The 18,007-nt window shown below is 44.8% G+C and overlaps 1 protein-coding gene across 1 annotated transcript in view; it reads left to right on the top strand.

The window, feature by feature from the left end:
• Positions 1 to 18,007, top strand: part of BRCA2 (BRCA2 DNA repair associated) — a 616,646-nt gene that overhangs the window by 334,185 nt on the left and 264,454 nt on the right. The window contains exon 21 of the mRNA XM_086935127.1: positions 5,606 to 5,750. Coding sequence (XP_086791253.1) covers positions 5,606 to 5,750 — 145 coding nt within the window. The remainder of the gene's footprint in view (positions 1 to 5,605; positions 5,751 to 18,007) is intronic.

Here is an 18,007-nt window from a genome sequence, read left to right as displayed (position 1 = left end):
CCACAACAACCATCTAGGAAGATCACACCACACAGGAAAGTCCCATACTGCTAATTCTGCAATACGACCACACTCAAATGACCCACCTCAAAACTTTCATGGAAAGATATGGCCCCAACTACTACTGTATTAAATTCCCACGAAACCTCTTCAGATAGGCTGTAAAAATTCAAACACAGAATCATCAAAGAACATCCTGAAAGACTAATAACTGACATCTACTACATTCCAACACACAGACGCCTCAAAACTGATTTTTATCTTCCACACTGGGAGACCGACAAAAGGGAAAGTGAACTTCCTCCAACACCTACAAGTAACTAAGACTACAAGTGTCCCCTATGGAACTAAGCTTACTATATCCCCATCACAGGACTTCAGCGGAGAAGAGTTCATAACCATTTACAGAAATACGAATATCCTAGTCCAAGCCACCAAACAACACATAACCATCTTCGATCGCCACTTCCCTATCCTCTGTGCCTCCATGGCATCAGGATCCACTTTCATCCCTCCTGCTGCTTTCAGAGAACCATCACCCTACCCCCCACTCTCGCCAAGACAACTAACCTGTACACCTTCACCTCTAATCGTCAATTCCTCCACTTCCAAAACCTGTCACACTGTCTCTACCCCATCCCCCTGCAACCGCTCCCATTATCAGACCCCCCCGACATCACAAACCCAATACCAGAATTACCCAGCATCGCCACAAGGCGCCCCTCTTCTGTCCAGCTGAACTACCTATGGCACCCACATCCTCTCAGTCCACCAACCACAGCAGGTGGGACTCTACCTCAACCTCAGACTCTGAAGAGCCCCTCCACACCACAGACTCAACTCTCTTACAATTGATCCCCTTAATAGCCTGGCTAGAACAAAAAATTAACACAATTCTGGAAGAAATTTAATAATTACGTAAGTACGAAAAGAGTAGCCCCATACAGCACCAAACTCATGGCGAACACTAATCTTGCTGCAAACGCGCACTCTTGACACAGAAAGGAGCAACACACTGCCACAACCCATCGCAAAAGTTGGGCTCGCACACCGCTCACTCATCAGCGGGATCGCCCCACAGGATCATGGTCAATGTAGTACCATTGTTCAGAACATCATATCTTCTTATTAATTTTAAATATCCTATCTTCGCCATCCCTGGACACGTGTTTCGTGGTATTTGCCACTCGTCAGCAGGGAGCAGGTCAGTTTCAGGGGTTGCCGATGGCTGCCGCATATCACCGGGTGTAGTACCAATACAGAGGCGGGCGGGTGCAGAGTCCCATGCTCGTCAGCCAGGAACAAGATATCGCAAAAGTTGGTCTCGCACACCGCTCACTCATCAGCTGACGAGTGGCAAATACCACGAAACACGTGTCCAGGGATGGCGAAGATATGATATTTAAAATTAATAAGAAGATATGATGTTCTGAACAATGGTACTACATTGACCATGATCCTGTGGGGCGATCCCGCTGATGAGTGAGCGGTGTGCGAGCCCAACTTTTGCGATATCTTGTTCCTGGCTGATGAGCATGGGACTCTGTAACTATCTTACGGTACAATTTTGACATCTGCTTTCTAACGGAGACATGGCTAAATGACCACTCGTCTCATTATATTGACCTCCTCACCCGCAGGGCTTTTCTATCATTCAATGTAACCGCAAGGATCACAGACGTGGTGGAGTAGCCATCATACAGAAAAACAATCTTTATCTAACTCCCTTCCACACTAGCAAATATCCTACCTTTGTAAACTTAGGAGTTCAGCTCTCCCCTAAATGCCCCAACCCTATCATACTACACGTTCTCTACCACCCTCCAGGTGACAACCCAAAATTCCTAGATTTCTTAAATAGCCTAATATAATAACACTCCCTAAAAAGAAGCACATACATCATACAAGAAGACCTAAACATGCTCCTGAAAAATGGAGAAGATCCTGCAGTAAAAACCCTATCCTCCCTCCTGGAAACATGTCACCTCACATAACACTGCAATAGTCAAACCCACAATAAGGGCTCGACCCTCTCATCTCTAAGCACCACGCCATAACCCTTCACTCTATCCTACTATCCTATTGTTGCGATCACCATTTAATCCTTTTTTAACTCAACCTAGCCCTACCAAAGGCCTTCCCTCAATCTAGCCATCATAAACACTGGGTAAGGAACTTACATCCTATTCCCCAGATAGAGTTAGAAATTTTAATCAGCTGCCAAATCATACCCCCACCTGACCTTTCCTTTTCCGAGGACCTTACAGACCATTACAACACAAAAATGGCAGCACTCGTTGAAACCGTTGCCCCTTGGAAACTCCTTAAAACCAGAAGTATCACTCCAGATCCTGGTTCACTAAAGAACTCAATGAAGAGAGAGCTGATAACTCCGTCTTGCTGAAAGAAAATGTAGAGAGCAACCCTCACTAGCCAATCTCTCGATACTCCGAGCTGAGAGTCTAAAATACAAAAAGCACATCTTCAAAGAAACAAAATCCTTTTTCCGAGACCAACTCCACAGTCTAGGAACAGACCCAAGTACCATTTCAACATCATCAAACAGCAAACCTTCTCTCACACACGCAACACTCAAATATGGACTCTGCTAAGCACTCCGAATTCTTCGGAACATTTTTCTCGGAAAAAATATCTAATATCGAAAACAATCCACCACCGCACAAAGGATGCACCCAAATGCGGAAAGGGTCCACCCAAAGAACAAACGCCAATAGATGGCTGTCCCCCCCTTCTGAGCAACACTGATCACCAACCTCAACCCCTTGCAATCGAAAAATGGTGCAACTTGGTCTGAATTTAACCTTATCCCTGAATAAGTCTGCAAGCTATTCACTAGCATGAACCCAACATTGCACATCTCTGACCCCTTTCCAGCAGCGCTTGTCAAAAACCTTGGGCACATAATTTCCCATATTTGGACCAAAATCATTAACTCCTCGCTATCGAGCGGCTCCATGCCAACCCCACTCTAACTCAGACAAGTCACCCCCACATCAATACCAAAACGACCTTAACAACCACACACCCATTACTAATCTCCCTCTTCATGCCAAAAACATCGAAAAATACAAACTGCATGACACCTTCAAATTTGGTTTAAAGAGAGGCTGCAGCACAGAGATGGCAGTATTGAACATCACAGACGACCTGCACAGTTCTCCTGATGATGGCCAGCCTGCCTCCTAATCCTCCTGGACTTCTTTGCTGCCTTTGATACCGTCAAGCATGACATCCTCTTAAACACCCTATCGCAGCGTGCAGGCATCAAAGAAACGGTCCTTCAGTGTTTCGCCTCTTTCCTGAACCAACGCTTTCACCTAATCAAATTAAACCACTCTACCTCAAAAGCAGCACCCTTCACACAAGGAGTGCCGCTATGTTCAATACTGTCTCCTGCTCTATTCAACCTTTTCAAAGAACCCCTCGCAATGATTCTGAAACAAGCCGAAATTGCCTTCCATCTCTAGGCAGATGACACTCAACTCTACATGAGAATCTCATCAAACAAAGACATCCAGCACTTAAATAGCACTCTCTCCACTAATCAGTCCTGGTTGACCAACAACCATCTGAATGTCAACACCAGCAAAACTGAACGTCTCCTCATCCAACCGAAATATAAATCCTTTCCTGAAGATACCTGGCTGGATAACCTCACCGCTCCAAACTGCAATCTAACCATATCCAACTCTGTCAAATCACTAGGAATCACACTGGACAGTCACTTAAGCATGAACAGAGCATATTAATGCCTCTGCTACAAGTGCATTCTACAAACTGAAACACCTAAAAAAAGTCACACCCTTCAACCCCATTGAAGACCTAAAAACTGTAGTGTAATCCCTAGTCCTCCCCAAGCTAGACTAAAATGAGGCCTAAATGAAATATGGCTAAAATACGACATTTGTCAGGTTAAATTGTGAGTCGCACATTAATAGGGAGACCTAACATATAATTTCAAAACATTAATAAACCTTTCAATCTGATCATCATAAATTCATGTAAGTATAGCACACTCATAACATTTTTTGTAAGTGTCAACGTTACACGTGTAAGGTAATGCATATTAATCTTTGTCGTTTGAGTGTTAATTCAATAATTACATATATTAAACATATGTTAAAGAAATTTCACGAAGGCACCTTTAAGCATACTTGTGTATCACCTACTTTTGTCATTTTCTGTGCCCATGTTATAACAAAAAATATTAATTTCATCCTCTTCTCATGGAAATCACTCTATTTCACATTTATTTTCTTTAGCATTATTAATTTCATTCATTACATGAAAATCAAATCCATTAGTAATATAATCCAAAACGTGAGATTTTTCTCCTACATTTTCTAAAGCATTTAAATGAATGCATGACAATTTCATGATTATTAATCATGCACACAACAAGTCTCAAACTATCTTTTTGTCGCAGGTGGTGTTTAAATAAAAAAAAATTAAAACGTAACTTCCCCGGTCCCACAGTTTTGCGGCTCCTGGCTGGGTCCCATTTTCCTGCTCTTCTGCTGAACAGGAAGCAGGCAGCCATCCTCCCCTCCCATAAGCCAATCACAATGCTGCAAAGGCAGCGTTGTGGTTGGTGGAGATGGCGCCCAGCCGGGCGCCTACGGGGAGGCCAGTTTCTCTATGAAGTCTGCGTTCCGCCTACATGGAGAAATGTCAGAGTAACCAAACAGTCAGGGCCCACAGCATTGGGCAAGCCACTCCTCCCCGACTCACCCACCCCCAACCAGGCATACCCTTCTTCTTTCTCAGTGTGAGAAGCAGAAAATTCAAATGTTACTTAAAATACCATTTTATTTTTCTGCTTCTCGCACTGCAAGAAAGCAGTGGGGCAACGCTAATACGCCCTAATTTAGGAGCCGCCCCTGCCGAATCAGAAATAGGTGGACGATCCTTACCCACCCTCCTATTGGCACGTTGGAAAGGACTGCAGAAGCCCTTTTACGAATTTTGAAAGAATTTTACCATTCATAAAAAGTCTTCTGTACATGAAGAAAAACTAATTTGGGTCTCAAACGCTGTGATTTTGTGACTCGCTAAAGAACTTTCTGCATGAGGTCCTTAATAATGGAGAAATAGGAATATAACTAAGTTACTTTTCCTTTCAATTCCCTCGAAAAAAAGATCCCAAGGGGTTGTATTGTGAAGAAATGTTAGGATTAGGAGTGCTAACATTTTCACAATTATTAGGTTATTTTGTCTTATAAAAATGTCGTTCACCTACATCTGCTTGCAGACCTGACTGTTTTGCGAATCCTGGCTGTGTTGGCTTTGGCTTATGAAGCTTGTTTATAGCTTGCAAGTTCTCTTTTAATACCACTAGTTGCTACTTGACGTCTTTGCATGAAAAGAAAAGTTGTTCAGGCTAAGTTCTTCACTCAACCATTTGAATTATGCTGCCTAACAATTGTACTGCCGATGACCTGTTAGTAGTAAGTGCCCCTTCATGCAGGATGGTAGCAGAAGGAACTAAACATGATTCAGTGTCTAGCACCTTTAGTTGAACTATTTTTAATAGACTACAAGGCATACTTAACTGAACAATCCTGTTTATTTTTTCATAATTCAGTGGATGGAAAAGATGCCAAATGGATTGTATGTATTTCGTAACGATAGAGCTGAAGAAAGAGAAGCTGAAAAGCATTCTGCCAAGCAACAAAAGAACTTGGAAGCATTATTTGGAAAGATTCAAGCAGAGTTCGAACAGAGTGAAGGTAACACTGCATGAATGGTACAGGACGTTTAAGCTATCTTAGGTTGACAATCACCCAGACCCCACTAATTCCTCTGGGTCCATTGTTTTAGTCTCTTACCTGCGTTTGAGAGTGTCCTGTAGTTCCAGGCTGCATGTAGTATGTGATAAAATGTGCTATGTATCTATGCATTCATTCCCCCTTTGGATATCACTTGTGCTTCTATGTGCTTTTTTGCTCCCCTGTGTATCTTCATATGATTAGTGTCACCCTATTACTTTCTCTCATTCTCACCTTGTTTATCCAGATCTGGGTTTGTTACTGTTCTACCTGCTTCAGACCCCACTTTCCTTCACTCTCCTCCTACAACTATAGGTAACAGTGACATTTGAAAAAAAATGCTTCTCATCTCTTTTTATTGCTTACTCTACAGTTGATGCATCTCTGGAGATGCCATATAATGACTTGCCTTGTCGATCAATTTGTTCAGTTGATCTCCTCTTCAGAGTCTCTGGAAAACGCAGAACCTACATAGCAGAACAAATGTGCAATGTACATCCTGTACAGTAGACTCTGAGAGAACTCTCTGGACAGTGTAGGGGTTGACAAGGCATTCCTGAGTACATAATGAACAAAAAATATTGCCTATAAATGAAATTTAAAATGGAGCGCTGTGGCTTTGCGATAGATTCACAATAGCTGCACATATTTTGGAACCTACGATGAACAGTGTATATAATGAAAAGAGCAGCCACCTTTTGTTGTAACAAGACAATCACAATATACTTTGCATCCGCATAACGCCTTTTTTGCCCCACAATTTTTAGAACGCATATGCTTTTGCAACGCATGCCATTACCACGCATTGTTTGTATATATGTTTATATATATTACAAAATGGATTTATGGGCATATACATGGTAAAACCGTGCGGTAAAGGCGCAACGTGCTAAAAACTTAGTTGTAAAGGTTGTTTCCACTGACTAGCAGTTTGTTGTGAGATTTGACGTCAGTAGCTTCAACATAGGGGTGTCTTCACTGGCATAGCATGGACAGTCATTGCCCTTTAAGTTTTGGTAATCTGTCGAATTATTCACTGCTATTTCTTCCTGATAGGTCCAATTTGGTAACTGTGCAGCAAGTCAAATTACTAACATTTCCTTGGTAATTAACCTTTCTGAAAAAACATTTCCACCTTTGTCACTTAATATATATATTTAATATTTGTATTGCCTGTGTCAGCGAAGAGAGACAGACATTGGTTCTGGAAGCATGCCTATGTACCAATAGCAGGAGACTGACGCGTGCTTGCTTCCACTTGGGGTACGAATCCTGGGTCATAGTGTTCATGATGAGAAAAATGTACAGTGTGTAAATTGTATTACGCTGGCTCGAGTACTTGTTTTGAAAGGACCTCGGGGTAGCCAGCTCCTCAAACGTGTGTATATAGTTCCACTGTACCAGACATGGCCTTCCTAAAAAGTCACAGACTGCCTACTACATATACCAGTAAAGATACGGAAGGGCAGGCATGCATGTAATGAACGTACTGTTGCTAGTATGCCATAATTCTTATTGCAATTGTACACACACCTATATTGTGCAGTCAGTAATAGTGACTGTTATTATTAATATCCAGTTTAATTCTAAAGGCATTTTTATTCTCTAATCACTGACAGCATTTGGCATATTTTGGCAAACAGCTACGTTTCGCTAAAAAAGCGGGCCATTTTCTATTACTAAATGTTGCTCTTCGTCACAGCAAAAGCTGCTGAAGGATTTACCTCAAACATGTTAAGAAACGAGAGCAATCCGAATATGATCATCCTTTCCTTGACGTGTGTTGGCAGCTGGATCTGGTGGCAGGCAAGGCCCTGCACCCAGAGGCTTCTGAAATGACAAGGGAAGTAGCACTAGGTGCTGGGCCTGTCCGAAGGCAACCATGCACAGCTGAAGAGTATGACCTCGATGGCGTCATCGCAGGGGACCCAGAGTTTGTAGCCGAGTACCAGAAAAGAAAACTTCAATGTACATGTTGTATCTATAGGCACCGCATTTTAAAATTGAAACAAGAAATTTTTGCTGTACCGAATCAGCTGAGAATAACAAGTTTACCTTTTTTCCTGCTGCTCAGTTTGAATGGAAGGAATGCGAATGTAATGGAAAGACCATTCGGTCCCCCCGAACGTATGGTGGAGTACCACGATCCCCCCGGGAAGCCATCTTGGGCGGGAGGCGAGTTTCGGCTGGTATGCCCGAAGCGGCGTAGCCGGGGCGTGCCTTTTCCCGCCCTGGAGTGGGTTGTCCTAGACACTGACGCGGATGGCCACGCCCTCGGAGGCAGGCGGGGGCGGGTTTACGCCCGCCCGAAGACGGATAAAAGGAGCAACAAGCCAAGAAAGCATCCTCTTGTTCCTGTGCTCTGAAGCTGCACCTCCCCGCTGCACGTGAGCTCGAGACGGAACGAAGAGCCAATTTTGAGCGTTGTAATCTTTCTGTTTGTTTTACAGATATCTTCGTTTGAGAATGCCAGGCAAGAAGGTCGGAAAGCGGGTCGGTACCGATCAGATGCTCCGCATGCTCATAAAGGAGGTAGCCGATTTGAAGAAGCAGATGGCGGCTAAGAACGGGGAGGGAGGACCGAAGCGAGTCATCGGACCAGCTTTGCCAGGAGTAGTCCCTGGTGGGAGAGGCAAGAGGTCCAAAAGGGGGGCACTGGAGGGGGAAGCCCCGGTTCCCGACACCCCACTCGAGGAGCCAACCCCGGTTCCGAAGGAGGGGCATCCGATCCCCGTGCCCGGGGAAGATATGCCTCCCGAGTTAGCGGCACAATTAGCAGCGTGGTTGGGAAAAGATAGTGAGGGCACCACGGCTGACGACGCCCGGGCAGTAATGAGACAACTGCGGGAATCTAGAGAGGCTGCGAAGGCACCGTCCTCTGTTACCCCGCCAGTTCCGGCGGCTGAAAATGCAACAGACCCAAGTTCGGCGGCAAATGCAGCATCTGGTTCAGGTAAGCGGCCATTGCCGATCGCGGGGGAGGGGTCTGTACCTTCACGAAGGGAGAAGGTGGCTCAGCACGTTCCACTGGAAATTAAGGAAAAGATTTGGGCGAATAAGTATGTGAACATTTTTTCTTTGCTTACCGACCATTACGAGATGGAGCATGTTAAGAGCCAAAAGGAGCTCATGCATCCGGGTGTTTGGCGCGCAAAAATGGCCGCCTTTAAGGTTGATGAGAACATAGGTACTTGGGGCAGAGCGTGGGGCATTTTTACATCCATCATGGGCGAGCGCAGGCCCGAGTTGCTAACCGAGTTGCCTATTTATCAGTCACGTATCATGGAGTATTCCGTATCGTATGGGGGCAATCAGTGGTTCTGTTATGACAATATTTTTAGAAAAGCTAAGGAGCACGACCCAGTTCTGACTTGGGATTGTTTCGACTCCGTGTCATGGCAAAAAATGGAGAGTTCAGGAATGGTAAAAGTGCCATTGTCAGGGAGTAACGGGGGGGAATCTTCCCGCCAATCCTCTGGGACACCCTTTCGGACGGGTGCAGGTAACGAGTACCACTCGAAGCCGAGTGGCAACGCAGGTAAAAAAGGGATATGTTGGAATTTTAATAGGGGGAAATGTACGAGGCCCCAGGGGTCATGCAAGTTCAGACATGAATGTGGGGGGTGTGGGCAGCCATCCCATCCTGAGTCCATGTGCAGAGCCAAAACGGGTGATAACGGTGGTAGGGGAAGCGCCAAACAGGTCTGAAATAGTCCGAGGGGCGCCTTTACCTACTCCGATTGATACCATGGCAATGATTCCTTGGCTCAACGAATACCCGGATCATGCTTCCGCTGGGGTGTTGCGAGACGGGTTTTCATATGGTTTCCGCATCCTAGTGGGAAATTTTCAGGGTGTAGCAAACTGTAAGAATCAACTATCGGTCTTGCAGCATACGGCGGTGGTACAGGTAAAGATTGGGAAGGAGGTGACTCGAGGTCGTGTAGCCGGTCCATTTGATTTGCCACCGGTTGCTAACTTTGTTTGTTCCCCTCTAGGGGTGGTCCCCAAGAAGGACCCGGGTGAGTTTCGGCTGATACATAACTTGTCAGCCCCACGTGGTCTTTCCGTTAATGAAGCGATAGACCCGGAAGTGTGTTCGGTGCGGTACGCATCTTTCGATGAGGCCGTTGCCATGTTGAATCGCCTGGGGCCCGGGGCGCTGATGGCAAAATCAGACATCGAGTCAGCGTTCCGGTTGCTCCCGGTGCACCCAGACGATCAGCGTCTCCTTGGTTTTATGTTTCAGGGTCGCTATTACATGGATAGATGTATGCCAATGGGGTGCTCGATATCCTGTGCCTATTTTGAAAAGTTCAGTTGTTTTTTACAATGGGTATTCATAAGGAAGACGGGTTTTCAGCATGTTATGCATTATCTCGATGACTTTCTGTTTTTGGGGGCAGCCGGGGATCCTGAGTGTGGACAGGCTTTGCATGAATTTTGTGTCTTGATGAAGCAATTCGGTGTGCCATTGGCGCCAGGTAAGACTGTGGGTCCCTCAACTGTGCTCGAGTTCCTGGGGATCGAGCTCGACTCGGAAGAAGGTTGTTTTAGATTACCCAGGGAAAAAGTGTTAAAATTCAGGTCATCCCTTGAAACATGTATTCGTGCGACAAAAGTAAACCTGCATCAATTGCAACAGGTGGTGGGTCAGTTGAATTTTGCCCTGAGAGTAATGCCAATGGCACGCCCCTTTTCCCGTTCGATTGCACAAGCCATGGTCGGCCTGAAGGAAAGACATCACCGCACGAGGCTCTCGGCAGAGGTTCGCCAGGACATGCGCATTTGGTTGGCATTTTTGGCGGATTTCAATGGTCGAATTGTCTGGAACAAACCGGCAGTGTCCTCTGAGGAGCTGGGGCTTTGGACAGATTCGGCGGGGAGTGTAGGTTTTGGTGCCATATTTGGTACACAATGGTCGGCGCAAAAATGGCCGTCATGGTGGCACGAGTGCGGGCTGACAAGTAACATTGCTTTCCTTGAACTCTTCCCTATTTTGGTGGCCTTGAAAACATGGCCGGAGGGGTTTCGGGATCACTCTGTGGTGTTTTGGTCTGATAACATGACTGTGGTTGAGTGTATCAATAGTCAGGCAGCACGTTGCAAATGGATTCTGAGACTGCTCAAAGAAATTGTGTTATTGTGTATGCAGTTGAATGTACTCTTTAGGGCAAGACATGTCCCAGGGGTACTGAACCAAGCGGCTGATGCGCTTTCTCGTTTCCGTATGCAGGCCTTCTGGGGTTTTCTGCCCGCAGCGGACCTGGTGGCAGCACCCTTTCCCGAAGCTCTCTGGTCTCTCGGTGCCCCGAACTACAAAACCTCGTGGGAGAGAGTTTAGCACCCAGGACAAGGAAGGCATATGAAGGGGCGTTCCGTTCCTATTTGTCCTTTTTGGGTTCTGCTGGGGGGGAGCTTTGGGGACAGGAAGAGCTTGTCGTGAGATTTCTGCTGTATTTACATCAGGCAGGAAAATCAGTAGCTACGGCCCAGAGGCATCGGGCCACCATTTCCTTTATGGCAAGGGCTCATGGGATCCAGGACCCGACAGCGTCTTTTGTGGTGCAGAAAGCGCTGCGGGGGTGGCAACGCCTTGAGGGTCGCAGAGTAGATGAGAGGCACCCGATAGGTCTGGATAGGTTGACCCTGTTATTGTCCGTACTCCCGGCAATGTGTTCATCCCAGTACGAAGCAGTGTTATTCCGAGCTGCATTTGCGCTAGCATTCCATGGGGCTATGCGGGTAAGCGAATTGGTGGCGAAGAACAAGCAGGATACGATGGGGGGACTGTGCCGGGAGCACATTCGGGTCAGGGGGAGACGATGACAGTCTCGTTTGTAAGGTCCAAAACCGATCAGGGTGCAAATGGGGACTGCATAATCATTCAGAGGATCCCCGGGTCTTCCATGTGCCCTGTGGTGTGCGTAGAGGAATATTTAGCGCAGAGGGTGGCATCATGGGGGGGGACCTTGTTGAGACACGCTGACGCCACCCCACTGACGAGGTTTCAGTTCCAGCGGGTGCTTGCGATGTCGATTTCGGCCGCGGGCTTGAACCCCGGCGAGTTCGGGACCCATTCCTTTCGGATAGGGGCTGCTACTGAGGCTACAGCCAGGGGTCTGAGTGTAGAAGAAGTAAAACGTGTGGGGCGTTGGTCCTCGAACTGTTATAAAAGGTATGTGCGGTTGCACATGTTGTGAAGCTGTAATGATGTACTCACGCTTCTTGTTTTTGTTTGGTTTTCAGTTGCGCAAGCTTACGAGGCGGGGCGGACTGTGCAGTCGACCCGACACCTGGGGACCAGCGGTCAGACGTCACCGGCTGCGAAAAAAGAGGTGTGGGCCGTGGGCCACTCATACGTGAGGCGTGCCGCGGATGTATTCAAAGCAGGTGACATGATTCACGTGGCTGGGGAATACGGGTACAGGGTGTCCTTCTACGGAAAGGACGGGCTCTGTATTGACCAGTTTCAATCCTTTTTCGAGGGTTTGTTAGGGCGGACAAGGTCACCGCCGTCTATAATCATAGTCCATCTTGGGGGCAACGATTTGGTGGCCACTGGTAGACGACTTCTTCTTGAGGCAATGCTTTCCACAGTAAGTTGGTTGGCAAGAAGAGTTCCAGGGTGCACAATTGCATGGTCCCATATGATCCCACGGAAAGTGTGGCGGGGGGCTATTTCGGTTTCTGCTCTGAATCATTCAGTAAAGAAAATTAATAACAAATTGAGTAGATTGTTTCGGTCAAGTACTCTGCATTCTGTTTCGCATGGTTGTATCAAAGGGGACTGTATGTATTTGGGGGATGGGGTTCATTTGTCCCGGGTGGGGAATGAGTTACTCATAGGAGACCTCATGGCTTGGCTAAAGAGTTTAAAACATGACCTTTAGGCAGGAGTTGTTGTGGGGGGTCCGGATAGCCGGTCAGCTATCCGGCCTGTGGCGGTAAGGTCATGATCGGTGAGCAGTAATTGGAAGATCCCTATGGGGGGGCGTCACCCATTACGGATGGGAGCGCTCGGGGGAGGTGTCCATTGGCCCCTCAACGGGGAGGCGGTCCCTTCTAAGGATAGGCCGCCGGAAGGAAAGGAAAGGTGGTCAAGGCCCCTTCCTGGATAGGAGGGGCTACGGGCCCTCCTGGGGAATTTCCCGGGGCCAGGACATCTGCGACTGCAGATGGGGTAAGTTGTGTGGGGTTCGGGAGGGGGTTTACGCTACCTTTTAGACACCTCACACGAGTCCTCGGACGACCGTTAAATGGCGTCGAGTTCATTGGGGCCCCCGTCAAGTCCAAGGGAAATTGGTAGTGCACTTGAGGTACGCCTCTGTGCGGTCGCTCCCCTCACAAGTGAGGGGGGGTATTTCTGGTTTAGGGATCTGACACCGGTTACGACCTTGCCGTTGGCCCTTAACGTTAGGATGTACAATTTCAAGTCAAATGTTTTGTAGGATGTTAGTTCGGCTAGGAGAACCTTTGTATTAGAGATCTGTTAAGGTTAGCCAAACATCGTAAGGTGGAAATGAAATTGTACATAATATGAAACTGTTATTTTAATGTTTTGATTTTGTTTCATATTTTAATAAATACGGCCGGGAGGGTCACTCCCTCCCGCCTTCCAAAAGTTCAGAACCGTTTCCGGTTTCCCATCCTTGGGGATTGTGTTGAGAAGGGGTGGCGGGTATCTCAGCCATACAGGCTATGTGCATCCTGACGGGGTCCGGTTCACTCAATCCAAGCTGTACATGGGAAGGTGATTGAGTGCATGTTCTTACTGGTGTTGGTTGCAGGTCTCTGTGCTCAACTATCCTGCTGAGCACAGTCTGAGGCTGAGGCTGTGCACCATGCTTTAAGTTTTCATTGGGCTGGGTGCTGGGCCATATGGGCCCTCTTTTAGCTGAACCTCGCAGGCAGCGGCTTTCTTCAAAAAAATTTAATTTCTACTGATTATGTTTAGCAAAGCAAAATATATTTTTTCTAAACGCGAACTTCTAACAGCATATGAAATAGTCAAGTATTTCACTTATTGTCTGTGACCAAGGTACTAAAGGGGTTTGCCAGGGGTAGTACATAGTCGCCCTAATTGACATCCATATCCTAGAGCATGTGTACGCTATACTTAAGTCATAATTCAGGAGTTTGTCGTAGGAGTGATTGTGGTCTGAATTTCCTCTCCCTGCCTGTAATCAGTCTGCTTTCTAGGTCGCACTACCCGTGCATGCAAATATAGTACCAAATATAGACTGCACTTCATTTTTAATCTGATGGGGCACATGTGTAAATGGACAATGATGTTAAATATACCTCTACCATTGGGCACATATTTATGTTTTTTTGTAGACTTTTGCTGTTAGTGATCTTTTCTGATGCATCCTACACACAAATCGTTAATCTATATACTGTAGATTTTTATTTTACAGTGTTTTATATAGCGCAAACTTGACCCAAGTCTGGTATTGGAGTGCTTTACGTAGCACCAGTTGCATTACATGAGGACACATTCATTTTTGCTAGGCATGGGGAGATTAAGTGATTTGCTCAGAATCACAGGATGTTAAGCCTCATTGCCGAGACTCTAACCCAGTTCCCCGGATTCGAGGTCGCCCGCCCTAGCCGTTAGGCCAACTGCGTTTCATTTCAGCAAATAACCTGTGCATTTATGTTCAGATGAAATAATGCAAGTCTCTAAAAGAAAGAAAAGCCTGATCCACAAGCAAATAAAAATACCACTCATCCCAGTTGGTAAATTTAGATGGTAGTTCTCTCCCTCCTATGCAATAGTGATTTGGTTTTAAGTTTGCCCATCTTGTACCATGGGGGACCTTCTATATCGTGCATCCAAAACAGTTCATCCAAACAAAGCAGGCGCGGCTTAAGATTCCCTAGTCAACGTATGTCGAATTCCACCGCTCTTACATGCACATGCATCAAAGGAAAGGTTGATAACTTCTAGGTTTAAGACTTGAACGGACATGGATTCATAGTTCGGTTCACTGCCTCCTCCCTGTAGTTGATCACACATTTATAATCTATTGAGCATAGTCCAGGAGCACATAAATGTATCTGAAAAACGCATGTCCTGATTGTAGCCTACAGATGGCTATGTTGCTTGTAAATATTATGAGCCCCTTAACTGTCTCCCACCAGTGCTTACCCCGTTTTTGTCTGTTACGGGTTGTTCGTGCGTAGGCCTCCATAACCTTTTGTTCACATAAGGTATCCACACCAAATTTGCATCCTTTTTTCTAACATCCTGGGGATTGTAAATGGATTTGTGGATTCCCCTGGTGGGGAGCGAGAAAATAGCAACATTTTGATTTTTTTGGTGATAAAGAGGAAAAAGATGTTCTGGAAAAATGTGTGGTTTTTAATTTGTCATGAAAATGGCATTGTCAAATGTTTTTGCTGTACTAAAGTCACCATCTTCCCAGGTTTCAGTAACGTGCAGATCTGAATAAAAAAAAAACATTTTTATCACAGTTTTGGCATTTATCAAAGAGGTAGCCCATTTTCCCATTTTTGTGTTCTTTTAACCTACTTCCAGTTTCTGGTTAAAACCAGTGTGAAACCCAAGGGTGATCCAGGAAAGCTTTATATTTCTGAAATGTAGGCAACATTCAGCAAGGGATCATATGTGTATATCCCACAATGTTTCCCAAAGAAACCAACTGTTGAAATAAAAAAATATTGAAAACGTCTTGGAAAAAAAGTGATTTGTGACAATGTTTTCATTTGTGACATTTCGTCACAATGGCCGATGCACAAAAGCAATGTACCATTATGTTTGTCAGACCCTTTTTGGTTGTGGGGATAAATAGGGTTTGTATGTTCTCCAAGAACCCAAGGAAACTGAGCTGCACCATACAATGATTTTTCATTGTGTACTGCGTATAGACTGATTCGTATGGTGAAATATGTAGAGTGACAATTGCTTTCTGTTTTTATGGATATAACATGTATCATATATTGCATTCCATTGGGATATGAAGACACTTTTGCTATGTACAGCTGTGAACATTATGTATTGCCATCTATGTGTAAAAATGAAAATAAAGTAAAAAAAATATGTAAAGGGACAAATAGGTATCAAGGTGACCTATGTAATTCTGAAATGGGCTCAAGCTTTACTGTTTAGGAGCAGTGGTTATTTGTACATCTATCAAATTGTGGGTACCCGTACGAACATATGATTTAAAGGGTATTTTTCAATTCTACTATTCTATGCTCCCACATGTCTTGATAAAAATTTTACTTTACCTGTGTGGGTAGGCCTAGTGCCTGTGACCTGTAACAGCCCAAAACACAAAAAGATGCATCTCATTTTTCCACTCAAAACAGATCAGTTTTTTGCAAAGTGGGTACCTGTGTGTTTATAGCCCTAGCTCGACCAGCACCTAGAAAACCTGTTCATTTATAAAAACTTAACTCCTTGGGGAATTCAGGATGTGGCAACTTGTGTGGCTCTCACCTGGTTGTTTTACCCAGAATCCCTTGCAAACCTCAAACTTTGATTTAAAAAAACACACTTTCCCAACATTTCTGTGACTGAAAGGTCTGAAATCTGCAGGGAACCTCACACTTCCTTCCACCCAGCATTCTCATAAGTTTTCTGACAAAAATGGTAACTCACTTGTGTTGGTAGGTCTAGTGCACGCAACAGGAAACTGCATTAAACGCAACATGGATACATTACATTTTTCCACTGAAAACTGACTAATTTTTTGTAAGTGGGTAGATGTGTATTTTGTGCCCTAGCGTAGCCAGCGCCTAGGGAAGCCTAGCAACCCTGTCCATTTTTTAAAACTAGACAACTGGGGCGTCCAGGGTGGTGTCTTTGCGTGGATCCCATGGGTTTTTTTTACCCACGACGCCATGCAAACCTCAAAATTTGCCTGAAATCACACATTTTCCTTACATTTCTGTGATGGAAACTTCCAGAATCCTTAGTAAATCTACAGTATTCCTACCACCCAGCATTGACACACTTGTGCCAAAATAAACGGTACGCCACTTGTGTGGCTGGGCCTAGTGTCTTCTACAGAAATTGATCAAACCAAGGTCAAGGGGAGCCCTTGCGTGGCAATTCAGTCTTTTCCTTGGCAGCCTGATCTTAAAATAAACGAATGAAAGGACTCCCTCTGGTGCAGCACACCAGAGAGGCCTTTATTTACCTCCTTAATGTTGACCAGTGGCCGACGCACGCACTGGAGAAGTAGCGCAGGTGTCGGCCATCAGCTGACACCCGCATATAAAAGGTTAATATTGTTATTATTTTTATTGTTTTTTTTTAAATGTTATAATTGTTAGCGTTATTCTCATTATTATTATTGTTATCCTGAATTGTTTTCTGTTGTGTAAGGTCCCTGGGGAAAAGATCACTAGATTGGTATATTTTCTTGCCTTCTGTTGACTGTTACTTGTCATCCTTCTCTCAAAGAAACCGTTATCACCACAAAAGAGTGAGTCCCATTGAATCAAACACAAAACTTCTGAAGGAATTGTTTTAGAACATCTTTCAAACATACATTAGATGATTTATCAAATAGATCCAATCAATACAAATCAAAAACAAAGCAAAATAATAAAAAATAATAAGAGGCTTACTCAATGCTTGGATACTAATAAATATATAAATCACTAGCAGGTTTTTTTAATGACTTTTTCAATAGAAAAATCGCAAATATTATCAAACAGTTGAATGTAGTTTTATTGTAGGTTTACATACATATTTGTTTATACAAGATTGTAAAGTATTTAAATGACTGTTCCCGAGAATAGACCTTGCGTTATGGAGAACAACCACTCAATCAAATCACAATGGCTGTATGCCTAGAGTAAATGTGGTATTTTTACCTAAATTCTAAAGGTTGATATGGGGAAAAGGTCGACGTTTCGGTCGCCTAGTTGATCAAAACTGTGAGACCATCTTAAGAAATTTAATAGAACCCTTAGAGAAAAACAAAAAATGCATATAATGTAAATGAAAAAGTTTGTAATAACTGTAAAAACTTTAAAAAGATGTAGCATGCATTGGAGTATGCCAAACCACAACCCATGAAGTACTGCAAAACATTTATATTGCACGTGCATAGAGCTGTCTCTATGGTGGGCTAAGTGTGTTGTGCCAGACACCATACAAGTAGCAATATAGAGGTACATACGAGAATATAGAATGTGCCACCGAAACCTACCACCTTAGGTCGGCGCAAACACCAAAG

This window comes from Lissotriton vulgaris, chromosome 8 (genome assembly GCF_964263255.1).
Source record: "Lissotriton vulgaris chromosome 8, aLisVul1.2, whole genome shotgun sequence".
Taxonomy (NCBI): domain Eukaryota; kingdom Metazoa; phylum Chordata; class Amphibia; order Caudata; family Salamandridae; genus Lissotriton; species Lissotriton vulgaris.
Note: the sequence above shows the minus strand (reverse complement) of the source record. Positions and strands in the feature narration are given on the sequence as shown.